General features: G+C 46.3%; 1 protein-coding gene and 1 pseudogene across 1 annotated transcript; both read right to left on the bottom strand.

Annotated features, from left to right (window-relative positions):
• Window positions 1–74: 74 nt before the first annotated feature.
• IL24 (interleukin 24) lies at window positions 75–4,198 on the bottom strand. Its single transcript, XM_061161168.1, has 5 exons — window positions 4,040–4,198; window positions 2,673–2,735; window positions 1,665–1,823; window positions 1,067–1,138; window positions 75–158 (listed from the first exon to the last, which is right to left on the bottom strand). Exons 1-5 carry the CDS (start codon window positions 4,196–4,198, stop codon window positions 75–77), a joined length of 537 nt encoding a protein of 178 aa, XP_061017151.1.
• An 18,575-nt stretch (window positions 4,199–22,773) lies between these two features.
• Window positions 22,774–23,874, bottom strand: LOC133069531 (integral membrane protein 2C-like; annotated as a pseudogene).
• Window positions 23,875–27,768: the final 3,894 nt, after the last annotated feature.

Here is a 27,768-nt window from a genome sequence, read left to right as displayed (position 1 = left end):
CCAGAGGACATCACGGGAAGGGACCCTCGTCTGAAATGACGCGGAGCAGAAGGAGGGTATCCTGGTCTCGGCCTTCAGAGCTGGTAGAATTTCTCCATCCAGCTCAAGAGAATGTCCATTTCTCCAAAGGCTTTGGTCACAGCCGCTTCTCTGTCCAACTAAAGGGAAAGGAAAGTTGAAGATCTGCCATGTTAGCCACAGGAATAGGTTTCCTTCTGACCCCTGAACCTGGTACGACTGTAGATCATGGGCTGTGACCCCTTTAGGATGGCCTCTGACAAAGTCACCCACCCATCAGCTGTTCTCCGTGCTTGTTGTCTGCTTTGGAGGCGAGGACAGATGGGTTGGTGAGTGGCCGCAGATAAGGAGCAAGGGGAAAGCATCGTGAGTCCCTGACAAGAGGCATCGGAACCCCTGTGCAGGGTGTATTCCATCCACCTGAGACCACTGTGCAGATGAGGAAATTGAGACCTGGGTGGCCTTTCCCTTCTATGTTATTGCTCTTCACCATTTGTTTTTAAACTGGTATATCTCTTCCTCAAAAAATGATCGAAATTGGATTGTTTGGGGGAGGGAGCTGGGGATGAAATTGGAATTTTCTTTGTTGTCTTAATTTAGGAAAAGACAACATAATTCCCATAATTCTTTTTCACAAACTCAACCCTTTGAGCATCCTGGAAAATACTGCAGATGTGTGTTGGGGTTGGGAATTCTCCCTTCTTTCTCCCTCACTTTTGACTCACCAACTGCCCGCCTCAGGTACCCATAAAGCTGTCACTCTGGAATGTCCTTGCTAGTGACATCATCTTGTAGGGAAATAGAATAGCATTTTAACTTGAAAACTGGCAGAAAAATTGGCCATGTCGTTAGCAATGTTTATGGAAATTTTATGGTAACTAATGCAGCTATAGTATAGCTATGCTCCCGCTAAGTCAGGTGGCTCAGGGGCAAGCTGGGTGGAGTCCCCTACATTGAATTCTACATCAGGTCCCTGAGGCACCCTCAAGCGACAGTTCAGGGTAGTCGTCTTCCAGATGGGCAGCTCTCAGTTCCCGGCCTTGATTACCTGTTTAAATGCTCGGTGGAACAGCAAAAATCGCCTGCGTGCAGTCTCGCGGGTGGAAAGCATCTTTTCCTGCTGGGTAACAGAAAAAGCAAATTGTGCCAAGTGTCAGATAGGAGCAGAGGTGCCTTCTCCCACTCTTTCCTAGTAATGCCAGAGGGACTCCCGAGGCCTAAGAGGGCAGCTCCAAATCTCACATCCCCAAGGCAGCCGATGCTGACCTCCCACCGTGCAGCGGAGACTGCCTCCTTTCATAAAGTAGTCTTTCCAGGTACAGGTGATTATCAGCATTTTATAGATAAGAAAACCAAAGCCCAAAGTGATTGACCACTTTTGGGGTTTTAGTTTAGTTTTGGTTTGTTTTTTTTTTTCTCTCCCAATTTCTCTCTCAAAGGCATTTCAAATAAATAAAAGATTAATTGTTTGCAAAAAAAGATTGACCACCTTGCAAATGGACACCCAGTCCAGAGCCTGTGCCCTATTCCATGACACCTGCAGCTCCCTAGCATGGAATAAAAGCCCAGGGCCAGATAAGGGGACAGGAATCTTCTGAAAGCACAGCGTCTCCTGTGGACCTCCGTCCCAGCTTTGTTCTACTCACGCTGGCTTGCAGTTTTGACACGATGACAAAGAAGTTGTTGGCCAGAGTAGAGAATGACTTCAGGATCCCAAATTCAACCGCCTTGTCACGGTAGCTTTTGAAGACAGTGTTCACGTAGAACCTCAGCAGGGCGTGGATGAGGTGGCAGCTCTCAGTCTCCTGGGGGGTGGCGGGGTCATTGCCAAGCCCAAGCCTCTGCCCACTCAGACCCCGATGAACCACCCATGTGACGCATGAGGCAAGGTAAGCTCAGAGGAGGCTGGGATCCTCTAGGAGATGGGGGTCTTAAAGGGCCTCAGACATCTTTGTTTGACCAGAGGACCCACAGGCCTAGAAAGGAAGGGCTCATCCAGGGTCCCACTGCCAGTCAAGTGGCAGGCCCAGGCCTGGCCTCCAGGACCCCCGACTCCCACGTGGTTAGATTTCTTTCTTCTCCAACCCATGGCCTCTCTAATAGCCCTGGGCAGTGATGGGCCTTGAAAAGAACCACCTCTTGGTTAGCTGAGCTTTGGCAGGGTAAAGATTCAGAAGGAGAAGAAATAAAGAGAAAGAAAACTAGTGTCCATGAGCACAGGAATTGCACCCTGGGCCCCGAGGTGCCACAGAGGGGAGCTCGGCGTCTCAGGGATAAGAGCCCGGTGGTTTGTGCTCACTGTCTGGATGGGTAAGAAGAAAGTGGGGGCATGGAAGAGGCCTAAGCAGATGGCTCTGGGCCAGTGAGAGCAGAAGAGAAATCCAGATTGATGGAGACTCTGGCTAAATGGAGACAGATGTTTACAAGCCTCAGTCCCCGCCCTCTCCTCAGGTCCTGTATTCACATACCCTGGATACTGAGGAGACCAGCCCAGGTATTCCTCCTCCGGCTCACCACCCAGCCCTGACCTGTGCAGGCTCAGCGTGGGACAGAAGTGAAGTCTTCTATCAGCCTCCCCTGGAGCACCCCTCAGCCTCACCCGCAGGAGACCAGCCACCCAGAGGAGACAGCACCCTTCCCCCGCGTCTGATTACCGGGATGTTCTGCAGAACCTCTTTCCGCAGCAGCTGGACACTCGTGATGTTATCCTGAGCTTGCTTGGGGAACAGAAAGGACAGATGTCTCCAGGTTGGGGGTCAGTATAGAAGCCAACCTTGCAAATACATGCTGCTTACCCAGACCCTTCATTCTGTCCAGTCTGTGTGACCTCAGAGGCCACAAGGGGGGACCCAGGGAGGGCCATGCTGAGCTGGCCCCTGGGGTGGAGGTACAAGGTTCCAGCTCCAGAAAATCACGAATCCTGGCCTCCCAGGAGCAGATGGAATCCTAGGCGTTCTTAGAGCTTTGATGGGGGACTTGTTTGATTCCTTTGGTCACTTGAGGCACCAAGAAATACGCCCATTTTGTTTAAGAACCACTAGGAGCAGAATGTTCCATCTTCCAAGGAGGGCAGGGGAGGCTGCATCTCGAGGCTTCCCCTGCAGCCCGCCACTTCTTGGGTTTCCAGCCAAAGAATCCTTGAGAGGAGGAGCTTTAAAACTCCTTTGTCCTACCTCCTCATTGTGCAAATAAGGAAAATGATAGGGTGGGAGTGGGGGGAGGCGGCTGTATGGATTGGTTTCAAGGTCAAGGTCACAGAGGTGTCCTGACCCAGTCCAGCACTCTCCTCTCTCCCCAGACTGCCTTGTCAAGCTCCTTCATTCTGCCTTGCATCTGGATTGTCCTTTAAGGAATACATGTCACGGGATGCATTAACCGTTCTTTTCCAACTCGGAATCAAGGCCTCAGCAGGGGAGAACAAACTAGGAGGAGCTGGCAAAGCAGTAGGTGAAAACTCTGGTGGGCCTTACGTAGGCTTGTAGGCTTACGTAACCCTGGGACAGAGATGAAGCTCAAATGAATCAGGTTTCCTTCTTTATTCCTCGTGGGTTGTTTCTTTTCCTATAGACTGGCCACATCTTTCTGAGCCTCAGTTTCCTCAAGTGCAGAAGGAAATGTGGACCCACGATACCTCTGACTTCACTAAGCTCCTAGGTAGAAACATGATTGTTGCTGCTGCTAAGTCGCCTCACTCGTGTCCGACTCTGTGCGACCCCATAGACGGCAGCCCACCAGGCTCTGCTGTCCCTGGGATTCTCCAGGCAAGAACACTGGAGTGGGTTGCCATTTCCTTCTCCAATGCATGAAAGTGAAAAGTGAAAGTGAAGTCGCTCAGTTGTGTCCAACTCCTAGCGACATCATGGACTGCAGCCTCCATCCATGGGATTTTCCAGGCAAGAGTACTGGAGTGGGGTGCTATTGCCTTCTAGCAAGCTGCAAAGGGCTCCATAATCATCAAATATTTTCCTCTACCCAGAATCACCCCACGACACTGCTGGGTCCAGAACAACACTTCACTCACCACGATGTCCTTCACGGCCCAGAAGGCCTGCCACAGTTTCTGGAGAACTACTCCTTCGACTCGGCAGGGCCCAAACTGGAATTCTTGGCCCTGGACCCATGGCCCCGGACTCCAGAGAAGCAGGATCAGACTCAGGCAGGGAAGGGCAGCCACATGCATGGAAGAGCTCATCTGCAGCAAAGAGGGTCCAGGAGGATCCTACAGGGGGACGGGAGCACCCCTGTGAGGGAGCATCCTGCTGGGGGGAAGTGGGGTGCCTCTGTGAGGGAGGATCCTGCTGGGGGAAGAGAGCATCCCTGTGAGGGAGCATCCTGCTGGGGGAAGGGAGCACCCCTGTGAGGGAGCATCCTGCTGGGGGGAAGGGGGTGCCTCTGTGAGGGCGGATCCTGCTGGGGGAAGGGAGCACCTCTGAGAGGTAGGTTCCTGCCAGGGGAAGGGAGCACCCCTGTGAGGGAGCATCCTGCTGGGGGAAGGGAGCACCCCTGTGAGGGAGGATCCTGCTGGGGGAAGGGGAGCACCCCTGTGAGGCAGGCCCTCGGCCCCAGGAGGGGTCCCCCTGAAGTAAGCCTCCTTGGCTCTGCTGCAGCCAGCCTTGGGGACACACAGATGAGAAACCTGAAACCAGGGTGGGTTCCTGGTGTTAGAATAATTCAAGTGTGTGGCCTTGCCAGGGTGCCCTGGGTGGGGCAATGGTTTTTCAGCCCCAAGGGCCTTTCTGCCCCTCAGTCTCACACCCACTGGTCTGGCTGTCCCCGCCACCTCCTCCCTCACCACGCCCCTCCACGTCACACACACACACACACACACACACACACAGGCCCTGCCCCACCTTCCCTGTTCCGTTACAGTCCTCTCTAGACAACAGCCCACTAGTCAGAATTTGACCAAGAAAAGTGAAGAAACGGGGAGTTATAATGTGCCCAAGAACACATACAAGGATCCCAAACTCAGCAGAACACGTTTGCCTGTCTGAGTTCTGCCCTCAAGTCACGGGACACACGTGGGAAGGTCTTTCTTCCCTCCCCCAGAGAAGGCCAGTGTCCAGTGTCCAGGCCACTCTCGTCAGTGTCCAGGGGAGCTGCGGGTTTAATCCTGGCCCACAGGGATGGGCGAGCTGGTAGGCACACTCACTCTGCCACCTCAGCTGACCGACTCACTCTTGAGCTAGGAAGTATCTTTTCAGGTGACTAAACAAGAGGCGGAATCAGATTTCCACATGAATCACCTCTAAAGCCTTCCACTGACTGACTGTGTGAAGAGCCGCAAGCTAGAGACAGGGAACCCCCTTGTCTGTCATAAGTGTATGCAGAGATTTCTTCTCCCTGACTCCTTGGCCCTTTGCCTCTTTTCCTTTCTTCTTTCCTCAGAGCTCGGTCCCTCCCTTTCTTACTCCAGGCCCTGTTCTCACACCTGAGAATGCTCCGTCTTCCACCCCTCAGCTGGGCGGGAAGCCAGGAGAAGGTCTGTCTCCCCGGGACCTGCCAACGTGCGAGTCACAGGAGTGGGCCCGGGGCCAGCACGGGTTGTCCCGTCACGCAGCACTGAGCTCCAGCCTCTCCCTCCGCCACAGGCTCTTCAGCCTCTCTTGCAGATTCACCTGTGGGCCTCATAATCCTCCTGGCCTTCCTCTCCTCCAGCCTAAACTCTTCCTGATGTTAAACCCAAGAGAGCAGCTCCTCCTCATGGCATGTCTCACCCTTTACATAAACACCGACAAAGTTGGCTTCTGTGTCTCCCCAGCCCCTAGGCCCAGTCGGGCAGCAGTCGGTCTAAGGCTTCAAAGCCAAGTACTCGGGAATCTCCCATCACTCACCTCGGGCCCTGGAAGTGATGCTTGAAGGCTTGCGGTTGGTGGCAGCTGGTTCCTGTCGTAGAGGAAGAAGTTTCGGCAGGCGCCCATGCACACACACCATGCGCCGACCAGGGGTGTGACAGTGGATGGAAGGCTCTTGCTCCAGCCACGGAAGTTGTTTCCAAAGTAAAGGTGTGCAGGCAAGCCAGGCTTTGTGGAGCTTCATATATACGGGGGCTGTGGGGGAGGGGTGGGGGAAGCAGAGGGAGGTGGAGAAAGGGAAACTGGTCATGCTTTCCCAGAGAATGACGTCACTGCTAGTCAACCTTCACTCTAGACAATGGGGCCATGGGGGAAGCAGCCCCTGGTGCGGTGAGTGCTGGGTCTGAGTTCCAGCTCTGCCATTGGCAGCGAGATGGGGGCAGGTCATCTAGCTACCTCGAACCTCCGTTTCTACATCCAAAAAATTAAAACACGCAAGCAAGCAAACAAAAGCTCTATCCCATCGCCACGGGAGTATCAGCGCCATCAAGAGACCCGTCCTAGCAGGACGCTCAGCCTTCAGGTGTAGGGTGTGGGTGGGAGCAGACTGGAGCAGTGTTACCAACGCATTTTCCCCAGAATCTAGTCCTGAGGGATGCTTATCTGCAAGACTCTGTGCACTAAGGATTTCACACCCAGTAAATTAGAGAAGGCTGGCACGTGCTCGCCCCTCTTGGAAACCTCTAGTGCCCTGTAGGAGTCGGAAGCCTGGTGTGGGCTTAACACTGCTTAACCCAGCCTTTCCCACAGGTGTTAGACCATGACTCTGGGAAACACAGCCTGAGAAACACTGGACTCTGAATGAGGAACTGGCCAACTACTGGCTGAGAAGAAGTTAAGAATGGCTTAGCCTGGTGACTGAAGATAGTTTTTGTATTTTTTAATGATTGAAACAAAATTAAAAGAACATACGTTTTGGGACACATGAATGTGGGTGAATTAAAATTTCAATATCCATAAGTAAATTTTTACTGGGACGCAGTCATGCCCATTTGTTCACATGTGGTTTGCTGCTTCTGTGTTACAAGGATGAGTAGCTGTGACTGAGGCCACGTGGCCCACAAAGTCACAAATATTTACTTTTAACATCTGACCCTTTGCAGAGAGGGCTTGCTGAGCCTTGTTCTGAATTACCTTCTTGCGTGAACATTGTAAGAGTTTCTTTAAACCTGGATCCAGGCAAAGTCATGGGAATAGAAATGTGATGTGAGGGGCAGGATAACTTTCTCTAGGTCTCCTTGGAGAAAAAAGAACAGGGGACACTAGGAGGAGCTGCTGCTGCTGCTGTTTAATCACTAAATTGTGTCCAACTCTTTGCAGCCCCATGGACTGCAGACCTCCAGGCTCCTCTGTCCGTGGGATTCTCCAGGCAAGAATACTGGAGTGGGTAGCCATTTCCTTCTCCAAGGGATCTTCCCCACCCGGGGATCAAACCCATGTCTTCTGCTTGGCAGGTGGATTCTTTACCACTGAGCAGCCCTTTCCAGTCTCTCCAGTCAGCAGACCCTTAATCTCTCTTCTCTCCATCACAGACACAGGGCTGTTTGTTTTCTTTAGTAAATCAAATATGTGCTCCAATCCCCAGCCAGCAGGCTGGCCATCTGCCACGGCTGTATTAAGGACCATGCTTGAGGCCTTTGCTCCCAGAAGGCTGAGTCTTGTTCTCTAGTCCTAGGCAGGGGCCCACATCACAACCCCCTTTTCCTTTCAGGATCTAGGTCCCTACTAATAATTTCTAACTACCATGGGAAGAAGACGCCAAGAGGCTTTGATGAGACAGAAGACAAACTAAGAATATTGGGACAATAGATGAGGGGGAAGGCAAACAGGACTGGAGAGTCTAGACAGCTAAAGCTGGAAGCTGAGAGCAAAAGTGAGCCCAAGGGCATTTGCAATCCTAGACAACTGTCTATGGATCCGCAGGAGAGCAGGAGGGATGTGGTGTCAGCAGGACAGGCCGGGACAGAGGCATGAGGTCATGCAGACAGCTAGGCAGGCTCCCAAATAGCCACCTGGGGTCATGAGCAGCTCTTCCTGTCTAAGGGAGGAGTAACGTAACACAGAGATCCCAGGCAAACACGTGCCTGAGTCTCAGGCTTGGCTGAGCTTATCCCCGGGAGGGCATGATTTCCCAGGGAGGGCGGGCATGGAGGGAACTCAAGGACCTCGGCCCCAGGTCAACTGAGATCGCTGGTTAGGAGTTCACACCTTGTCTGCAGGCAGACCTGGGTCCAAAACATCATGAACCCAGGAGCCCTCTGAGTTTCAGCTTCCTCACCTGTAAAACCGAATCCCCACAGGCCCCAAGGGCAGTGACATGAAGTCTTGCTGCTCAAAGTGTGGTCTGTGCTCCAACGGAACAGCAATATCTAGGAGTTCGTTAGAAATGCAAGATCTCGGACCCTTCCCCCAAAACTACTGAACCGGAAAGTGCACTTTAAAAACTCCCAAGATGATTCTTAAGTATGTTAAAATTTGAGAAGCGTTTACATAAAACACAGGAAGTATCTGGTATCTTCCCCATGGTAAATGCTTAACAAACGGGAGCTACAAGTGAAGCAGAAGGAATTAGAGCAATGGTTCTCCACGGGACAATTTTGACCCCGGGGAATAGCTGACAATGTCTCGAGACATTTCAGGTTGTCATAACAGGGAATGGGGGGTGGGGAGTGGGGTGCTACTCACAGGTAGTGGCGTGGCCAAGGGATGCTGCCAAACACCCTACAGTGTATGGGACGGCCCCTCCCCACCAAGAACCAGCTGACAGCCCCCCTAAAGTGCTGAGGCCCAGAAATCCCGGACTAGGGGACAGCAGTGACTGCAGGGGAAAGAGCTGACATAGACATAGAGACGCGTCAGAAGCGTACCCTTCGGGGGAGAAGGGTTGTGGTTAGAGAAGCAGTGGACTGTTGAGACGGTCAGGAGAGGGGAAGGAAAATAAGGTGGCAGCTCCGCAGACGGGCCCGAAAGCCCCGGGTGGGAGCAGCGGGCGAGGCCCGGCACACTGGCTCACCGCCATCCCCCCCGCCGCCCCCCACTCCCAGGGAAGCTCCACGTCTCAGACTTGGAGAAACTGGAGAAAGTGGGGCTGGTCTCTTAGTCCAGATCCGTGGATTTTCATCCCAACTCCATGCTAGGTGAGACGAAGATCAGAAGTTCTCCTAATATCTCTCATCTCCTTGCTCTCTGGAAACTTGGAAAATTTCCTTCACAAAATACTGGGTGGGAGAAAAGGTCTTCTGTGGATAAACTTTGATTTACATGGCCACTTTCCCCCTAAATACCTTTTATTAGATTGAGGGTGTTTATTCTCTGACTCTCAGGCCACTCCTGTCGCATATGCATGTATGCTTGTTGTGTATGTCATAGCATGTCTGCAGTCTGAATTTTCCATTTGAGAATAACTCTACTCCCCACCCCCCAACATCCCCTACACATTCTCCTAAACCTACAGAAAGAGGAAAGGGCTGAACCAGGTGGAGAAGGGTCCCTTCTCCACTCCCGGGTGAGGCAGTAAAGATCTCACTCTAAACCTGAATATCCCCCCTTGTGACTGATAGAAATGCCCTGCAGGAAAGAAGTGATGAGAATATGAAATAGGGTTTCCTGAGCACCAGAGATAAAGGAAAGTTACATCACCATTTTTCTTCCAGTGAACTGATTTAATCTCCACTCTAAAATAGATTGTTATCTCGCTATTTGGCTGGGAACACGTGCACTGACAGAGGTGAGATTTCTGGGCTTTTGTCAGCTCTTCTCCCTGTTTCAGCTGCTGTCCTTCTAGGAGTGGAGATGAGAGGTGGGTGTCCACTGGTTGGCTCCCTAGACTGGCACTTTGCCATTCAATCTTGTCCTCTATCACTGGTATAATAATTCATTATTACAGGCATTTCAAAGGATAGGAGTGAAAACAAACACATATCAGTCTTACAACTCTACAGCATGCTCAGATGTACAAAATACCTCTAAGTGAAATCTCTCATTTGCTATTCACTATAACAAAAATATTAGAAGGGGGACAGATATTGTTAACTGTCCTTGGCAGATTAGAAAACTGAGATTTAGAAAGGTCAAATAATTTTCCCTACATCACATAAATAAATGACCAAATCATAACTAGAGTACAGGTCTTCTGGCTCTCAGTCAGTATTCTTTCTTCTGTTCCACCCTTCATCAGCTTCTCAATCTTGCATGTATTCACACAATTACTGAATAAGCACTTCTTAAGCACCTACTGAGTGTCAGAAAAGGCTATACAAAAGCGAATGACTATGATAACGTTTACGTAATGTCCAGAAAAGACAAGTTATAGAGACAGAAAATAGAGTACTGGCTGCCTAGGGCTTGGAGTTGGGAATTTGGTGGATGGAAGGAATTGGGAGTGACTAAAGATGAATACAAAGTTTCCTTGGGGAGTAAAGAAAATATTCTAAAATTAGATTATAGTGATGCACTCTGTGAGTATACTAAAACCCATTGAACTGTACACTTTAAGCAGTGAACTCTGTGGTGTGTGAATTATATCTCAATAAAGCTATTTAAAAAAAAATTAAGACTCAGTTATTGTTCTCAGTTCTAATGAGTCAACAGAGTGAATACACTTGCAAACAGATAAATTGCAACACCAAGTCATGGGAATGTGTTGACACCAGTAACAGAAGGATGCTGTCAACGAAAACATCAAGGTGAGGTCTTGGTAAGGTGTATCTTGGATGTTGCTGGAAGGGTTGAGAAGCTTCCTAGTGGAGGTGACATTTGATCTGAGACTTGAAGCCTGAGTAGAAATTTGCCAGCAAAAATAAAGGAGGATGTCTTCTGGAGACCTCTGTGACCTCCATGAATTCTATGGCCATACAACTGCTACAGGGAGCCAAGGAGAAGAAGGTTCTAGAAGTTGCTGGAAGAACAAGGATCCTTGATTGCCGTCTTGCTTGATGATTAATGGAAATCCATGGGCAAGAGCAATTTAAATATAGTTGTAGGATATGTAAGGGAACCTAAGGTGCTACTGAGCCCCAAGAGCTGTAGACAGGAAGGGAGAAGTTGGGTGAAGGACTTGGGTCTCAGTTTTCTAAGCAAAGGCTTTATTTTAGCCAATCATAAGAAAGAGAACCATAAGAGACATCCAACTCTGAAAACTGCAATTGAGTCCCAGAAGTCAGCTTCCTGTACCTTCTCACAGCCTGCAGAGCACCAACTTTGAGTCTCAAGGGCATGAATGTCTTAAATAAACATATGGCAGTAAACAGGGTTGAAGAAAATGATAGTTACAGAGTCTCCTGAGTAGATTCAGGTTAAGAAATGTGGTCCATTTCCCCTGTGTCACCATGTCTCTCATATATCCAAAGCTGCTTTTTCTAACAGATATATATTTTGGAGGGTAAGGAAGGAAGGCAAGTAAGGAGGGAGGGACTGAGGGGAGGGGGAAGGGAAGAAGGAAGGAGAAAAAAAGAAAGCGAAAGGAGGAGAAGGAGGAAGAGAGGGAAAAGATTTCAGTTGAAATGAGATAGATTTCATACTCGGCAGTTTATCAGCATCAATATTCCTGAAATAGCTCCCCTGCCTTCCTCCTATTCAAATTCATTCTGTGGACGTACAAGGAACTTTCTAGAGTCCTCGACAGCAGCGATCACCCCACTCCTGTGCTCATCTCTGATGGCACCGATGTGACCCCTCCCTGCACCCTGGTGGTCTTGCCCACCAGGCTGTGAACTCCCTGGGCACCAGCACTGACTTTCCCTTGTCTCAAAAGGGCCCTCAGAGCCTGGCATATGGTGGGTGCTCCATAAGCGTTTGTCGACTAAGTGCATTTCATAAGACCGATCCACAAACCTAACTGCTTACAGGACCCAGTAGCCTCCCAGACTGTGTAGACAGAAAGTGAAAGTCAGTCACTCAGTCCTGTCGACTCTGCAACCCCATGGACTATAGAGTCCAGGGAATTCTCCAGGCCAGAATACTGGAGTGGGTAGCCGTTCCCTTCTCCAAGGGATCTTCCCAACCCAGGGACTGAACCCAGGTCTCCCACATTGCACGTGGATTCTTTACCAGCTGAGCCACAAGGGAAGCCCAGTACATAAAGTCTTTGCCAAATGTTCACCAATCTGTTCAGGCAACAATCTCTGGGTCGTGAGACACTGCTTTGCGTCCCATGGCCTGATTAAATATCTGGGCCAGCTTTGCATGTGCCCTTAGTATGAGAGTAAAGACTCGTGAAATAATACTATAACCACTCATCTGGTTGTAGAATCCCAGGGAAACAGAATCTGTGCTTAGGTCAGCACAGGAGAGAGTCCTGGGTCTGCGAATAAGAAACCCAATCCCATCCTAGAGCTTCCAAACTGCTGCCTTAAATATGCTTTCTCTGTGCCACCTGTCCCAGTCTGCCAAAGGGGGAAATGGTTCCTATTTCATCTGTCTTACAGACTCTCTCCCAGTCTCATCCCTCTTTAAACAGAATGCCCACTGCTTCATAAGATCCTTCTAAATGCACGACTCTGATCATACTACTCCTTAACCTTTAAAATTATCCTTGACTTCTCCCAGTCCATTGCTCTTTTTTCCATTTCTGTGTTCATCAGTGCCTAGCACAGAGCCTTCAACATTTTAGTTTGTTCTTGACTCAATTCTTAATTTCAAAACCAAGTAATGAAATACATTTAAGGGGGAAGATAAATTAAATTGATTTTTATACTCCTCAACTGATGCTATTCTATGCATAAGAGTCCATGTAATAGAATGCCATTCAACTACTAAATGTAATTTGTCTTTACATCCCTTAAAAAAAAAACCCTTTTATAACAGTTCAGACTTAAAAACAAAGTTACAGATGACATATGCAGTATGGTCCCATTTTTGTAAAAAAAATAATAATAATAATAAAATAAGCATATGTACGTGTTGAAAAATCTAGAAATATAAATAGCAAAATGTTAACAGGATTACATTTGAGTACTGAGATGATGGGTATTTTCCTTTTCTAGAGCTTATCTATATTTTCAAAGGTTATACAAGTCTAATTCAAATGTAAATTTTTTAAAAGTTATTTAAAATTTAAATAAATCACAAGTTTCACCATCGCCCACAGAAAATCACTGAAATTCCCGACATGGAAGCGCTTATTCTCTGACATCTGGCTACTCACCTTCCCAACTGTATCTCTTCCTACACCTCTGCTCACCATGCTCCAGCCAAACTGGACTGCTCACCTCCATTTTCTGCCTCTGCCCCACTGTTCATGGAATTTGGGATGTTCTTATCATGTGCCAAACTAGTGCCAAACCAACAATCTATTGCTTCCACATAAAAAGATGCAGTGATACGTCATTGACTGTCAAAGACAAATTGCATATATATGTATACATGTGTTTACATACGTGCATATACATGCTATAAAAAGTGTGTGCACGCACACACACACACACACATGTCCTGCTAAAGATATTTATTTTGAAGCAGTACAATTGCAGGCTGGATAGATTTTTATTTTCATCTTTAAAGGATTTTGTATAATTGATGTAAAAAGAACTCAACAAACACCTACCATTTGAGAGAGAGAGATTTGAATTAAAATTTTACCTGTCTTTCAAGGTGTCCTTCTTGAAGCTATTCTAAAAGCTGCAAGGAATTTTTGCCACCCTTGAACACCACAGGGATTTGAATTTCTTTTTTGGCACTGAATCTCATCTTTCTCCTTCCCTTGTCCCTATCTGTCTCCCCCGCCCTTCCCTCCTTCCTCTCCCTTCCCCCTCTGTATACCCACCCCCAACTTTCTCAATCTAGGACCTTGAGGGGACAAAGGAACAGATATGTTCTCCTCCTCATGCTGCCCAGCACAGCAGAGTATGTTATTGAAAAAAATAAGCAAGTAGTGAGTAAGGTGCTTGATAGGAAAAGTATTCAGAATGATATGGAGTCTGAATTTTGGTGGGTTAATCTCATCACAAGAATAGAGAATTGGAAAAAGGTAAAAGGAGTAAAAGACACTTACTCCTTGGAAGAAAAGTTATGACCAACCTAGACAGCATATTAAAAAGCAGAGACATTACTTTGCCAACAAAGGTCTGTCTAGTCAAAGCTATGGTTTTTCCAGTAGTCATGTATGGATGTAAGAGTTGGATTATAAAGAAAGCTGAGCACCGAAGAACTGATGCTTTTGAACTGTGATGTTGTAGAAGACTCTGGAGAGTCCCTTGGACTGCAAGGAGATCCAACCAGTCCATCCTAAAGGAAATCAGCCCTGAATATTCATTGGAAGGACTGATGCTGAAGCTGAAACTCCAATACTTTGGCCACCTGATGGGAAAAACTAACTCATTGGAAAAGACCCTGATGCTGGGAAAGATTGAAGGTGGGAGGAGAAGGGGATGACAGAGGATGAGATGGTTGGATGGCATCACCGACTCAATGGAGATGAGTTTGAGTAAACTCCAGGAGTTGGTGATGGACAGCGAAGGCTGGCATGCTACAGACCATGGGGTTGCAAAGAGTCAGACACAACTGAGTGACTGAACTGAACTGTGCTGATTCTAGGTGGGATGTCCACTGGGATGTATGGGAGACATTGCAGTTACAGCTTCCCTCTTCTTAGAAGACAGAAAAATTGCACTTCTCTGCCCCGTGGAAGCTTGGCATGGCCATTGGACTATTTTGACCAGTGAAATATAAGTGAAAGGATCAAGTGTCTTTCAGGTGGAAGCATTTAAAACACAGGGCATAGTTCTCCACGTGCGCTCCTACCTTGCTCGAGTCGGGATGGCAGCGTTACGGGATGGAAGTGTTTCCTCCACCTGGGTCCCTGTGTAGCCATGATGAGCAGATGGCCACGCTAATATGTATCAGACATGTATTATAAGTGAGAAATAATTTTTGTCATAACAAGCCACTGAGAAAGACTAAGGTATTGTCTGCTGCTGCAGCATAATGTAGCCTCACCTAATATAGAAGGAATGTAGAGGGGAGAGGGATTTAAACACATTTCAAATCCCTTTCCGCCCTCAGAAAATGAATGTAGACTCTGCTATAGGCAAAACTGCTACTCTACATGCTATTTAGACAACTCATTATAAGTCACAGAGAGTCTCAAAATTATTCTTTGTTGGAAAGTACTGCTTTCTCCTTGCACACAATGTAAACTATGCATTCAGCAGGATGAGGTCATGTTATGGCATGAGGCTGACCACTTTGGGATCCAGGAATTGGCGGCCCAGTCATTCAGGAGTCACAGAAGGGACTGCAGCTCTGGAATGGAGCAGGGCGGAAGTCTGAGAGAGAGAGCCCTGTGCCCTGGGCAGGGGTGATAGAGGGACTCTGCTATTCAAAGGTGCCAGTAAAAAGCTTTGAACAAGCTCACACACACACACCACATACTCACTTACTACATAGATTTTAAAACTGGCAAAGAAAGGCAGGCAAAGGCCCAGCAGGTCTAAACTTGTCCCAGAATGTGAGAAAGTAGAGATCATGTCCCCGGAAAGCCTTAGGGTTTTCAGTACATAGGGTACTGGAAATGCACAATGACTTAGGCTCTCAAACCAAAATAAATTGGTTTTTGGTTCCTCATCTCCTTTGTCCAGAGGTAAAGGGTCAAACCCGGGGAATCATCCAAAGTGGTGAAGAGTAGAAGCTGCTTCCAGCAACAGTGAATGGGGCTCTCTCCATCAGACTCTGACTTTAACTTCCAAACTGTGTCCTCTTGGAAAATACACTACTCATGAAATGAAGGACAAATTCACTAGCTCCCTCTGTAGCCTAATCCCTGCCTTGAAAAGTCACCACCTGTCTTCCCAGACCAGAGACAGCTCCACAAGAGAGTAGAACTAATGGATCTAATCACTTAATTCTGATTGAGTGAATTCTGCCTTCCCACAATAAAATAAGAATAAACATAACCTGGAATATCAGAATCTGAATGTCTACGTTTCATTAACCTGGGGAAAAGAAATTAGAAATTAAAAATCTCAAAATGTGTGGTCCCCAGTGCTGATACAAAGCTAGCTGGCTCTTGCAGAGCTCCTCTCCCTAGTGTAGTTTGAGAAGTTCTGAAGGGATGTGTCTCATAGCTTTGTCCATGAAACGTCCATGCCATCAGGGCTGGCTGAACCAACGACAGCAAGCTCCAAGTGCTGCCCCAGGGACAGTGATAATGGGACTTTCCTCACCAGGTTTTCAGTGCCAATTCACTCCAGTCAAAAAACATTTCAAGGTCACATTCACCCCAATAAGGTGTTTGAGTCCAAAGTATTACAGAGTTCAGTGGAGCAACTTTTCCACTTTATACCCAGAGACTTTCTTGGCTCTAGGATGCCCACATACCTCAAGAGTGGTTGATTTGGGCAGCTTTGGTATCATGGGGCTGGAACTCGTCATTTCTTAGGGGTGGGAGAGGGGCTGGTAATGGTTAGGTCTCAGCGCTAGTTCAATAAGGCAGCCTATGGCATAGTACTTTACTAAATACTTTCACAATTTGATATTCACCAAAGCCCTGTGAAATAAAGCATACATCATTATCTCCATTTTAACAACTAGGAAACCAAGGCAAAGAGGAAAACTACACTAAACAGTGACTTGCCTAAGCTCATAGAGCTAGAAGATGGAACTACCTAGACTCAACCCCCAGGTCTCTGACTCCAAGCCGGGTGTACCAGTGACAGTGCTGTGACTAGAAAGCATGCCACTGTGAAGTCACACTTCCTGTGGACCCCGGCTCTGAGAATTAGTAGCTGTGCGATCACGGGTGAGTTACTTGATTCTTATATGCTCCAGTTCCCTCATCAATAGAGTAAGAATAATAATACAAGTCATCTCATAGGTATTTGTGAGGATTAAATGAGAAAAATACATGCAAAGCACATAGAAGTCAGCCTGATACATCAGGAAGCAAGAGAAAGAGTTAACTATTATGAAAGCATTACTACTATTATTTTTATATATAACCATGACACATCGTGCTTTTTTTTATTATTGAAGTGAGCCTGATATGGCTACAATCAATTTTTACCCTGTAACTATAACAACTTCTGTTTAGGAAAAATCTTTCAAGCGCTCATAAGAGTACCCGATATGGAAACAGTAGAATATACCACAATATACTACAACCAATCCCCAGTTTTTATCAGTCTGTTTAGGGAATCTGTGAAGTTGTTCTGAAATGATGGTAGAAGGACGGAAGGAATAGATGAAGGGGATTATGAGGTACAAACTTCCAATTGTAAAATATTACTAAGTCATGGGGATGTCATGCACAGAAGAGAGACTATAATCACCAATATTGTAATAACTTCATACGGTGACAGAATGCAACCAGGCTTATCGTGGGCATCATTTTGTGATGTGTATAAAATCTGAATCACTGTGTCTTACACCTGAACCTATTATAATAGTGTGTCTCAATTATACTTCAATAAAAAGGAAAAAAATTTAAAAACTTAAAAAAACAAAAGTCCAGCCCCAAGAGAAGTCACGTGAGAATATGGTACGAAAGCTTCAGGACCAGAATTCATTGAGTGGGCTCTTTTTTGATTGACAGTGTAATGAAAGTAATGAGAACCAAATCATTTCCTAACCAGCCCGATCCTTTTGTACTAAAATCATTATACTATAGTTAGTTCTACTTTTGGCCAAAGTTTGTTGATCTGAAATGCTTTTATTTCATCTTCATTTTCAAACTTAATTGAAATATAATTCACCTTTTTAAAATGTACAATTCAGTGGGTTTTGGTATATTCACAGAATTGTGTAACTGGCACCATGATCTGATTTCTAAACTTTTTCATTACCCCAGACAGAAACCTCATACCCACTGGCATCACACCCTACACCACCCTCCCTTAGTCCCTAGAAACAGCTGTTTCTTCTGTCCCTGTGGTCTTACCTATTCTGAGTGTCTCCCCACATTATATTTGAAATGTTATAAAGATAATTTCAAGTTTAGGATATTAGCGTCCTCTGAGGACTATTTATGTTTGCTTCTGGAAGGGGATTGGCAATTCCACATTAACTTAATCCAATCACAGAATGAGATGATTCAAAGTTGATTTTCTGTCCCTGTATGGGATTACCATGGGCTACCACGACCCCTAGAGGGTAGCACTTGAGGATCTCAGCTGCAAGCTTGGCCGGGAGATTACCAGGACCCCTTCTTCAACAGCAGACTAGGAGCATGTACTGCTCTTCCCCCCACCCTGTAAATCTGTGGCAAATTGAGCACATCTGTCTCCAATCTTCCATCAGCTTTTTTATAATTGGAGTGTAGCTGCTTTACAAGGTCGTGTTAGTTTCTGCCATAGAGCAAGTGAACCAGCCATAGACACACATATGTTCCCTCTTGGTCACCACAGAGCACTGAGTAAGCTCTGTGAGCTGCAGTGGGTTCTCTTTAGTTACCTGTTTCATACATAGCAGTGCATAGATGTCGTCCCAGTCTCCCAGCTCACCCCGCCCATTTCCCCATTGGGTGTCCATGCGTTTGTTCTCTATGTCTCTACCTCTACTTCCGCTTTGCAAATAGGTTCATCTGTACCTCATCAACTTTTCTAAATTTAGATGACCTTCATCAAGGAAAGGGCTTCCCTCATAGCTCAGTCAGTAAAGAATCTGCCTGAAGTGCGGGAGATCCAGATTCTATTCTTGGGTCAGGAAGATCCCTTGGAGAAGGAAATGGCAACCCACTCCAGTATTCTTGCCTGGAGAATCCCATGGACAGAGGAGCCTGGCGGGCTACAATCCATGGGGTCACAAAGAGTTGGGCACGACTGAGCGACTGAACCACCACCACCATCAAGGAAAAGCAGTCCCCAGTGCTGAGCTCACTTCACTGGATTTCCCTCTCCCAAATCTTGGCCCTGGGATTTTTGCCTGTCTTCTTATCTCTTCAAAACCTTCAGTTTGGGGGGGGTGGGGGGTGGGGTGTGTTTTTAATTTCCTGATTTTTGCAACTTTTCTTGAATTCTCCTCATTGTGTTAGTCATTCAGTCGTGCCCAACTCTTTGTGACCCCATGGACTGTAGCCCGCCAGGCTCCTCTGTCCATGTGATTCTCCAGGCAAGGATACTGGAGTGGGTTGCCATTTCCTTCTCCAAAGGATCTTCCCCACCCATGGATCAAACCCAGGTCTCCTGCACTGCATGCAGATTCTTTACCAACTGAGCTACAAGGGAAGCCACACATCTAAAAGCCAGTAGCAATTTTCTCCTTCAGGCAGAACAGACAAAGAAGATTCTTCCACAAAGTCACCAGCTCCCCAACAGCTTTGGAAAAACCACTCTCTTCTACCACTGGCAGGAGAGACACACCTATTAGGCATGTTCGTGAAGGTTGAAAAAGATAACCCAGGAAAATAAATGCTTATGGAATTTTGTAGTAATCATGTTTCCCGCTTTGTTCCAGCCTCGGTAAAACTCAGAGCTGAATTTTGATCCTTCTAGCAAGTCATGACTCAGAACCTTATGACATGTCCTTTGCGGAATAATCTTAGCTCAGCATCATTGTATTATCTGTGTTCTGTTTCATCTAGTTTCCTTAAATCTTGTATTGCATGTATTCTCATAAGTCACTCTCGACCACTTTAATAGAAAGTGGGACACAAATAAGTAAACAACATACATTAAATAAGAGTGTTTTGAACTGCTATATGCTATACATGTGACAGAATATTGATATTAACACAGGCGGAACCACTTCCCTGGGGTAGCAGGACTTCAAGGTCCTTTGTCTTTTTAGGCTACTTGTTGACATCCCCGCTTATCCTTCACAGTCTAACTCAAGAATCCCTCCTTCAGAAAGCCTTCCTTCATCTTTCTACATGGAGGTCTTTCCTTGTCATTAAGTCTTATATTGCTGGCAATGACTTGTCCTCACAATCTCACTCTCTCCAAATGCCTCTTACCTCCACAAAAGCTTCCCTGGTACTTCAGTGGTAAGGAATCCTCCTGCCAACGTTCAACCCCTGATCTGGGACGATCCCCTGGAGAAGGAAATGGCAACCCACTCCAGTATTCCTTCCCGGGAAATTCCATGGACAAAGGAGCCTGGTGGGCTACATACAGTCCATGGGGAATTTAGAGACTAAACAGCAACAACAATCTCCACAGGGCCTAGAAAGAGAAATTGCCTCGAATTGAACTGTTTTTGAAGAACTTTACTGACACACAATTGGCATGCAATAAACTGCACATATTTAAAATGTACAATTCGATAAGGTTTGGCATATGTATGCAACTGGAAATCCTCACCAAGATAACGAACATACTCATCATAGTTTAACCATTCACTTGTTGGTAGACATTTAGTTGTTTCAAATTTGGGGCTATTAAAAATAAACCTTCCATAAAACGTTTATGTGCAAGTCTTTTCATGAACATATATTTTTCTTTTCTCTTGGATAAATACCTAGGAATGGAATAACTGGGTCATATGGCAGCTATTTCTTCAGTTTTTTGAGAAACTGCCAAACTATTTTCAAAGTGGTTGTATCATTTTACATTCCCAACAACCCACATGAGTTTCAGTTTTTCCACACCTTCCCCTAGCACCTGATATGGTCAATTTTTTTTTTTTTAACCATTCCAATAAGTATGATGTGGTATCTCACTGTGGTTTTAATTTATACTTACTTAATGAAAGACAATGTTACGCATCTTCTCATGTGCTTCTTTTTTACCTATATTTATCTTCTTTTGTGTCTGTTCAAATTTTGTGCTCAGTGTTTAATTGGGTTGCTTCCTTATAATTGAGTTTTGAGTATTCTCTATATTTTTTGGTCACACATTCTTTATTATATACAGGGATTTGCAAATATTTACTCCAAAACTATGGGATGTCTTTTCATTTTCTTAGGCATCTTTTAAAGGGCAGAAGCATTTAACTTTAATGAAGTCTAACCTGCCAATTTGGCTTTTTGTGGATTCTGCTTTTGGTTTTGTATCTAGGAAATCTTTGGCTAACTCAAAGTTATGAAGGTTTTCCCCTCAGGTTTTCTTTGAGAAGTTTTATAATTGTAGATTGTACATTTAGAGTGATGATCCATTTTGAGTTAACTTCTATACATAAAATAAAGGTCCAAGTTGATTTTTTTCTATACAATATCCAATTATTTTACCACCATTTCTTGAAAGATTATTCTATCTCCACTAAATTGCTTCTGCACTGTTGTTGAAAATCAGATGTGTAGGTCTTTTTCTGGACTTTCCATTCTACTCTATTCATCTATTTTTACACCAGAACCACACTCTCTTGATTGCCATGGCTTTATATGTCTTCAAATTTAATAATATTAATCCTCCAATTTTGTTCTTTTCCAGTTATTTTTACTATTTTAAGTTTGTTGCACTTTAGTATGAATTTTAAAGTGAACTTGTCAGCTTCTACCTCAAAAAAAAAGGCTACTGAAATTTTTATACTGATTGCATTGAATATATAGATCAATTTGGGGAGAATTAGCCTCTTAATAATTATCAAGACCTAAGAATATGGTTTATCTCTCCATTATTTATTATTTTTAAATATTTAAATATTTCTTTACTTATTTGCTTGTGCCAGGTCTCTTAGTTGTGGCACAGGGAATCTTCGTTCTTCCTTGCAGCATGTGGGATCCAGTGATCCATCCCAGGCGCCCTGCACTGGGTGTGTGGACCATCAAGGAAATTCCTCCATTATTTAGCTAATCTTTCATTTTGCCAGCAATGATTTACAGTTTTCAGTATAGAACTCTTTTACATCTTTCTCTTTTTTTTTTTCATAAGTCAAAGGTTTTTATTGTTCTACAAACACGTCTGAAACGAGATCTGATTGAGAAAATATACAAAACATTTAACAGTTTCATCTCCAGAGAGCACTGAAGTCTGACAGGAGAAATGGGAGCCCTCCTCTTCAGGGCTCAGGACTGAGAATGGTTAACATGTGAAATGACCAGTAAAAATATGCAAAAGTGATAGGGAAAAGGAAATAACGCTGCATTGCCCCAAAGCAGAGGGGGACGGAATTTTATAACAAAGAGGAGGCTGGGTGCACAGGTACCAGATGGCTCTTCCTCTCCTTCCCCCAGGTATCTTCCAAAACAGCCCTGAGCTGGAAGGCAGGGAGCCCCACCCCCTCAACAGGACCTGCACTCCCCTCCCTTCTCCCTGCTCATCTCGCCCAGCTGCCAGGAGACAGGATGAAAAGAGAACCGCTCCACCCCAAGCTGTTCCTCTGTGGCTACGGCTTCGGGCATCCTCCTTGAGCGCCTGCCCTTCCAGCCCCGACTCCTTCCTTCTTTGGTTCCACTGGGAAACTGATTGTGCTTGACAGACTCATCCCCCACTCCCCCAAACTCAGACTCCCACTGGTGGGCTGAAGGCACTGGCACGAGTGATGGAGAGATCCCCAGGACAACCACCGTCCCTGGGCTCTGGAGGAGCGGGTCGGGAGTGCCATTTCTGGGCACATTCCCTCCATCCTCAGCTCAGGCCTGGGAGTCAGCACTGGCGAGGAAGTGTGTTTGGCAAGGAGCCTTTCAGGACTCTCCCAGCTGTGCAGACATCCCTGAACCCACTCCCTATCCCCACCCCAACACCCAGCCAGGCCTGGTCCTTCCGGCCAATCCTTCTCCTTTGGCTGCCAGCCAGGACCCCGGCCACCTGACCGCAAGATGAGGGTGACAGAAACCATTTTGGGGCGCCCCACTCACGCCCCAGGCCTGAGAGGTCAGCAGAGGTGGTGGCCTTGAGACGTCAAAGCTGTGGTGCAGGGCTGGAGAGAAACGGGGACACACATCCCATGTAGGGGAAGGTGTCCAAAGCACGAGCTAAGTGAGGGGAAGGAGAGCCAGGGAGCGGCTTCAGGGAAAATGAGAGAGGGCCGCGGCGAGCCTGGAGGCCGGGGCGAGCCTGGAGGCCGGGGCGGGTTTCACACCACCCTCACCCTATTGTCTCCGCACCCAGGAGCTCTCAAAATGGCGGGGGGCGTTGCCGTTGTTGGCCCCTCGTTTGTACTTCCGCTTCCGGGTGACCTGGCGCCACCGCCAGTAGGTGTCCTTGCTACAAACAGGTGGGAGACGAAGGAGGCCAGGGCCTCTTGTCGCTGACGTGCTCCGTGACCACCACCTCCTCTGGGGTGACGTGTGTCTGCGGGAGGTAGGTGCTCCTCTGCACTTTCTCACCAGGAACTCCCAGAAGTTGCAAGGGGGCAGCAGGTTGGTGGTGTTGAACAATGAAGTGGCTCCTGTCCAGGGAGAAGTCGTGATAGACAGTGAGCCCCTGCTGGAATCATGGAGGATGTCCCCAAACCAGGGCACGGGCACGTTGATGCCCTCGCGGTTCCTCTCCTCCAGTTAGATCTTCCGTCCTCTTCCAGCTCCATGCGAGTGCGGACCTGGGAGGACAGGGAGGCCTCCTAGAGGACCCCGCAGTGGAAGAAGTTGTCTCGGGCCAGGTGAACGAGAAAGAAGGATCTGTAGATGTGGACGGAGGCGAACACCAGGCCCATGAGCAGCAGGTCCATGCCCATGGACAGAGCCCCTGCGTCTTGTAGGGATGGTGTGGGGGCCCTCCTCCCAAGGGCTTCTCCCCAGCCAGGGTCAGCAGAGTCTCAGCGCCTGGAGCGGGCACCAGGGTGGAGACCAAGGCCGAAGCCTTGTCAGTCTTGCCGGCCTTGATGAGGGCCACCATAGGGTGAAAGCGGATCTTCACCACGGCTGCGTGGGCCGTGCGTCCGCCCTGCACCCTCTGTTGGCAGCCACTTTCCTCTCAGCCCCTATCTGTACCACAGCTCTCCGGCTCTCCGCAGGCGCGGGAAGTTTGGGTCCCCTTCTACATCTTTTGTTCTTGATTTATACTCAAGGATTTCCTACTTTTTGATGCTATTGTAAATAGTATTTTTTTTTAATTTCAAGTTCCAATTGAATGTTGCTGGTATATGGAAATACAACTGATCTTACCTTGTAGCCTGCTGTCAAACAAAACTTTCTTATTCTACTAGCTTTTTGTAAGTCCATTGGATATTTCTGCTTAGATGGGCCTGTCATCTGTGCATAAAGACTGACTTCATTTCCAATCTGGTTATTTTTATTTCTTCTTAAACTGAACTGAGATGTAGTGGTCCTGGAAGTACAGGGACCTGAGCTTTAATGTCAACTCTGCCATAACTCTCTGTGTAACCTTAGGCAAGTCACTTTCCTCTCTGAACCCGGCTACCCTGTAAAGTGATCTGTAAGTCCTCTCCCACCTCTAATGTTCAAAGAATGTACTCTGAAAGGTATTAGCACTCTGGTTGTAAGCCACAGCTTCCTGCCTCCAGGCCTCTGAGTCCTGCCTTCTTCCCGTTAAGCTGGTGACTCACCGTGCTCCTGACAGCGGGGCTGAACCAGAGTGTCACCTGTTCTCCTCCCAATCTTCCAGTGAATCAGGAGTGGCTCTATTAGTTCATTATTTTACCAGTTGTTCTGCTGCCTCCTGTTAGCAAGGCCCAATCTGCAGGTGGGTTATCTATTTTCTAGCAAAAACCAAAGCTGTTAATTCATGAAAAAATTGGCTGAGGGCCACAAACATAGAAAAAGCAGTTTCTAAAAAAAAAAGAAAAGAAAAAGCAGTTTCTTTTTTTTATTATTAAACTTTTAAAGACACATTCCATTTGCCTGCTTTTGAATTTAGTCCTCATCAATAATGTAATTCTATACTGTGCTGAGATAAGGTAGGCTTTTTTAACACAGTCCTGTCCTGCAGGAACTTAAGAGTCCTGCAGGGGAATGGTCCATTCATTCTCCATCTGTATGGAAGAGAAATAGGCAGACAAAATGACACTGGACCATGTTGGAGAAGACCTGAGTCCTTGAAAATAAGTTGGGGCAATCCCAGGGCATGGTAGAAATGAAAGGTTCAGCAGACTTTTTTTTATTCTTTGAGTCACCCTGCAGCTGAATCTAATTCCTAGCTTTAGGAGATGCTCTGCCTTCTGAGCCCACCCCTCCATCAGAGGGAAGCCTTGCCCAGTTTCACTGACATCATCTAGGTATTTCCAATCGATATGCTTACCTCAAATTCTGAATCCAAAGCTGGTGACACAGGAACCATACAAACCCCTTCCAGTCATGAAGGCAGCAGCAGCTAAATCTGATCTTCTGAGACAGATTTAGCACATCCAGATTCTAGAATTCAGAATCATCTGTCCCAACTCTTTCATTTCATTTTGCAGTGTGGAATAAATGAAGACCAACCAAAAGAGAACAAGCAAAGCTATTTATTCAGAGCTTGTTATAGAAAGAGAATCAGCCACCATGACATGTTTCGGCAGAGACTCTTAAGAGTTGGACACAACTGAGCAACTGAACGACAAAAGCCTGCAGAAGTGGGAAATCGTTACAGGAGAAAACAAGGAACTTGTCAGGTATGCCTTGACTGGACGTTGTTGACATGAGGGGCCATCAGTAGGCTAACTATAAGCAGAACATCCTACGTGATTGGTTGCTGCTGCTGCTGCTGCTAAGTCGCTTCAGTCGTGTCCGACTCTGTGTGACCCCATAGACGGCAGCCCACCAGGCTCCGCCGTCCCTGGGATTCCCATGTGATTGGTTAAGGATACATTATTTGGCTTTTTCCGGTTCATGCTAGGTTAGAAACAGGGACAAAAATTAAGGAAGTTGCCAGTTTTTAATCAAGTCCTGGCCATCTGGATCCAGTGGCTACAAGAGTTATCGTTTGCCTTCATGGGCTGGTTGCTAGAGATTGTGGTCTGATTTCATACAAGTCTAACTTACAGATAGCAGACTGCAGATAATGGGTTGGTTTTCTGGGCTGAGTGCTGCAGACTGTGGATCAGAGTTCTACTTTTATACATAGTTTAGCCATTGTCCATCTTTATATGCACTCTCTCAGCAGAAACTGAGGCCCAGAGAAGTAGAGTGGTCTAAGATTCTTAATCCAAGGTCTAAGAGCTTAAAGTAATCAGAGCTGACAGGTCAATCCTATCATTTCCAAAGGAACTTATTCTACTTATTGAGGAGACAAGGTTCAGATGCACAGGGAAATGAAGTTCAGTAAAGATGTTATAGAGGTAAGTGGCACCAGGAAGTTAACAGCTTGGAAGGAAGGCTCATCACTTTCCTCTCCAGGCAGAACCACTGCTACAGCCAGAGCCTCTACTGACCAAGAGCTCTCTACGTCCTGGGCATTCCAACCAGCTAGCAAAGCAAAGTGGTTAAATGCATGGTTCTCTAGGCTGCCGTCTCTCTTCATATTTAACCTTCAGAAATATTTTCTGTGAACTTGAACAACTTGAACAAGATATTTCACCTTTCTGGTCTTTAGTTTCCTCATCCATAAAATTGGAATAACAGTAGCACCTATCTCATCATGCTCTTATGTGAATTAAATGAATGGACGCTTGTAACACACTTAGAACAGTACCTGATGCTTAAGATGTGCTTGTATAAGTTAGATATGATGATCTTGTTTAGTCTTCACATCAACCCAGCATTAAGTAGTATAATCCTACTTTTCAGATAAAGAAACTAAGGATAATACTAAGGATAGCTATGTCACTTGTCCAAGATAGTGAGTTTCTGAGTCAGGATTTTCACTCGTATCTTTATGAAGCCCAAACTTATTATTCTTCACTACTGAGCTTCTGAACACAAGATGCCACTGTTGGGAAAGAAGTGGCATATAGAGTGGGAAGCCATATATGGCTGTGGTATCAGGGTGTCTGTATTCAACTTTTTGTTCTGCCTTTACACAAATTACTTATCACCTCTGAACATGTTTTCGCTTGCAAACTGGTAATAATAACCTTTCTCACAGGTTTAAGGATTAAATAAGATAGCATTTTAAGGATTAAATAAGATAATGTATGTGAAGTTTCCAGTACAGTGACTGGCACATAAGTACTTAGTAAATGACAGCAATGATTTTAACTGTCTAATTTTAATTTAATGAATTGAAAGTAACAATTGCAAACTATTCTTTAGAGTCTGTCCCTTAAAGGCCCGCCTTCATGTTCCCAAACTGACTTGACTCTCCACTGCTGTATTCCCCATTGTTGGTACTGTGATAGGTCAAGCGGTCACCAGAAAAATAACTTAGAGGAGGAAATGGGTCCTGCAGGGGAGAGGAATAGACAGGTAAGGAGTGATCACACGGTAACATGGAATTCCAAAAGACCAAGGCTTCCCATGGCCCAGACTTTCAGAAGAATCAGAAATGCTTCTCAGAAAACAAATGGAGGAATTTCATCCTCAGCTCTGTAGGTCAACCTGAGACATGCCCATCTGAAAGACACACTTGGCAGATAAAACTAGCCTCCTCTTTGCCATCAAGTATCTCTTGGAGGTAGTAGTGTTAGTCATCCAGTTGTGTCCAACTGTTTGGAGCCCACCAGGCTCGTCCATCCATGGGATTCTCCAGGCAAGAATACTGGAGTGGTTTGCAATTTCCTTCTCCAGGGGATCTTCCTGACCCAGGAATTGAACCTGGGTCTCCAACACTGCAGGCAGACTCTTTACCATCTGAGCCACCAGGGAAGCCCTCTCTTGGAGGTATTGGTTCTCATTTTACACTGAGTTCAGTGAAGTCTCCTTCTCAACTATTCCGTGAGAGCCAAAGCTGAGTTGTTTGTCAGACTGGTCAGGGAAACCAGAGGAGGGGCAACAAGAAATTCTGATAGGAAAAGGGTGATCATAATGAGGATATAAAAGCAGAAAATGCCCTGTTTTAAAGGAATGTAAAGAACCATTTCTTCCATCACCCTGAAACGTTGATGTTATCAACTTGTTTTCCAGAAGAAGAAATTAAATTCCAAGAAGGTTAAGTTTTACAGCCCAAACCACTCAGGTAATGAGAGGTGAATCATGATTTGAATCCAATAAAAAAAGATGCAGAAAAAACATACCTAAATATTTCAGACTTGTTTTTTGTGGGTGATAAGA

This window comes from Dama dama, chromosome 14, assembly GCF_033118175.1.
Source record: "Dama dama isolate Ldn47 chromosome 14, ASM3311817v1, whole genome shotgun sequence".
NCBI lineage: Eukaryota > Metazoa > Chordata > Mammalia > Artiodactyla > Cervidae > Dama > Dama dama.
This window is presented reverse-complemented; position numbering and strand designations above follow the sequence as displayed.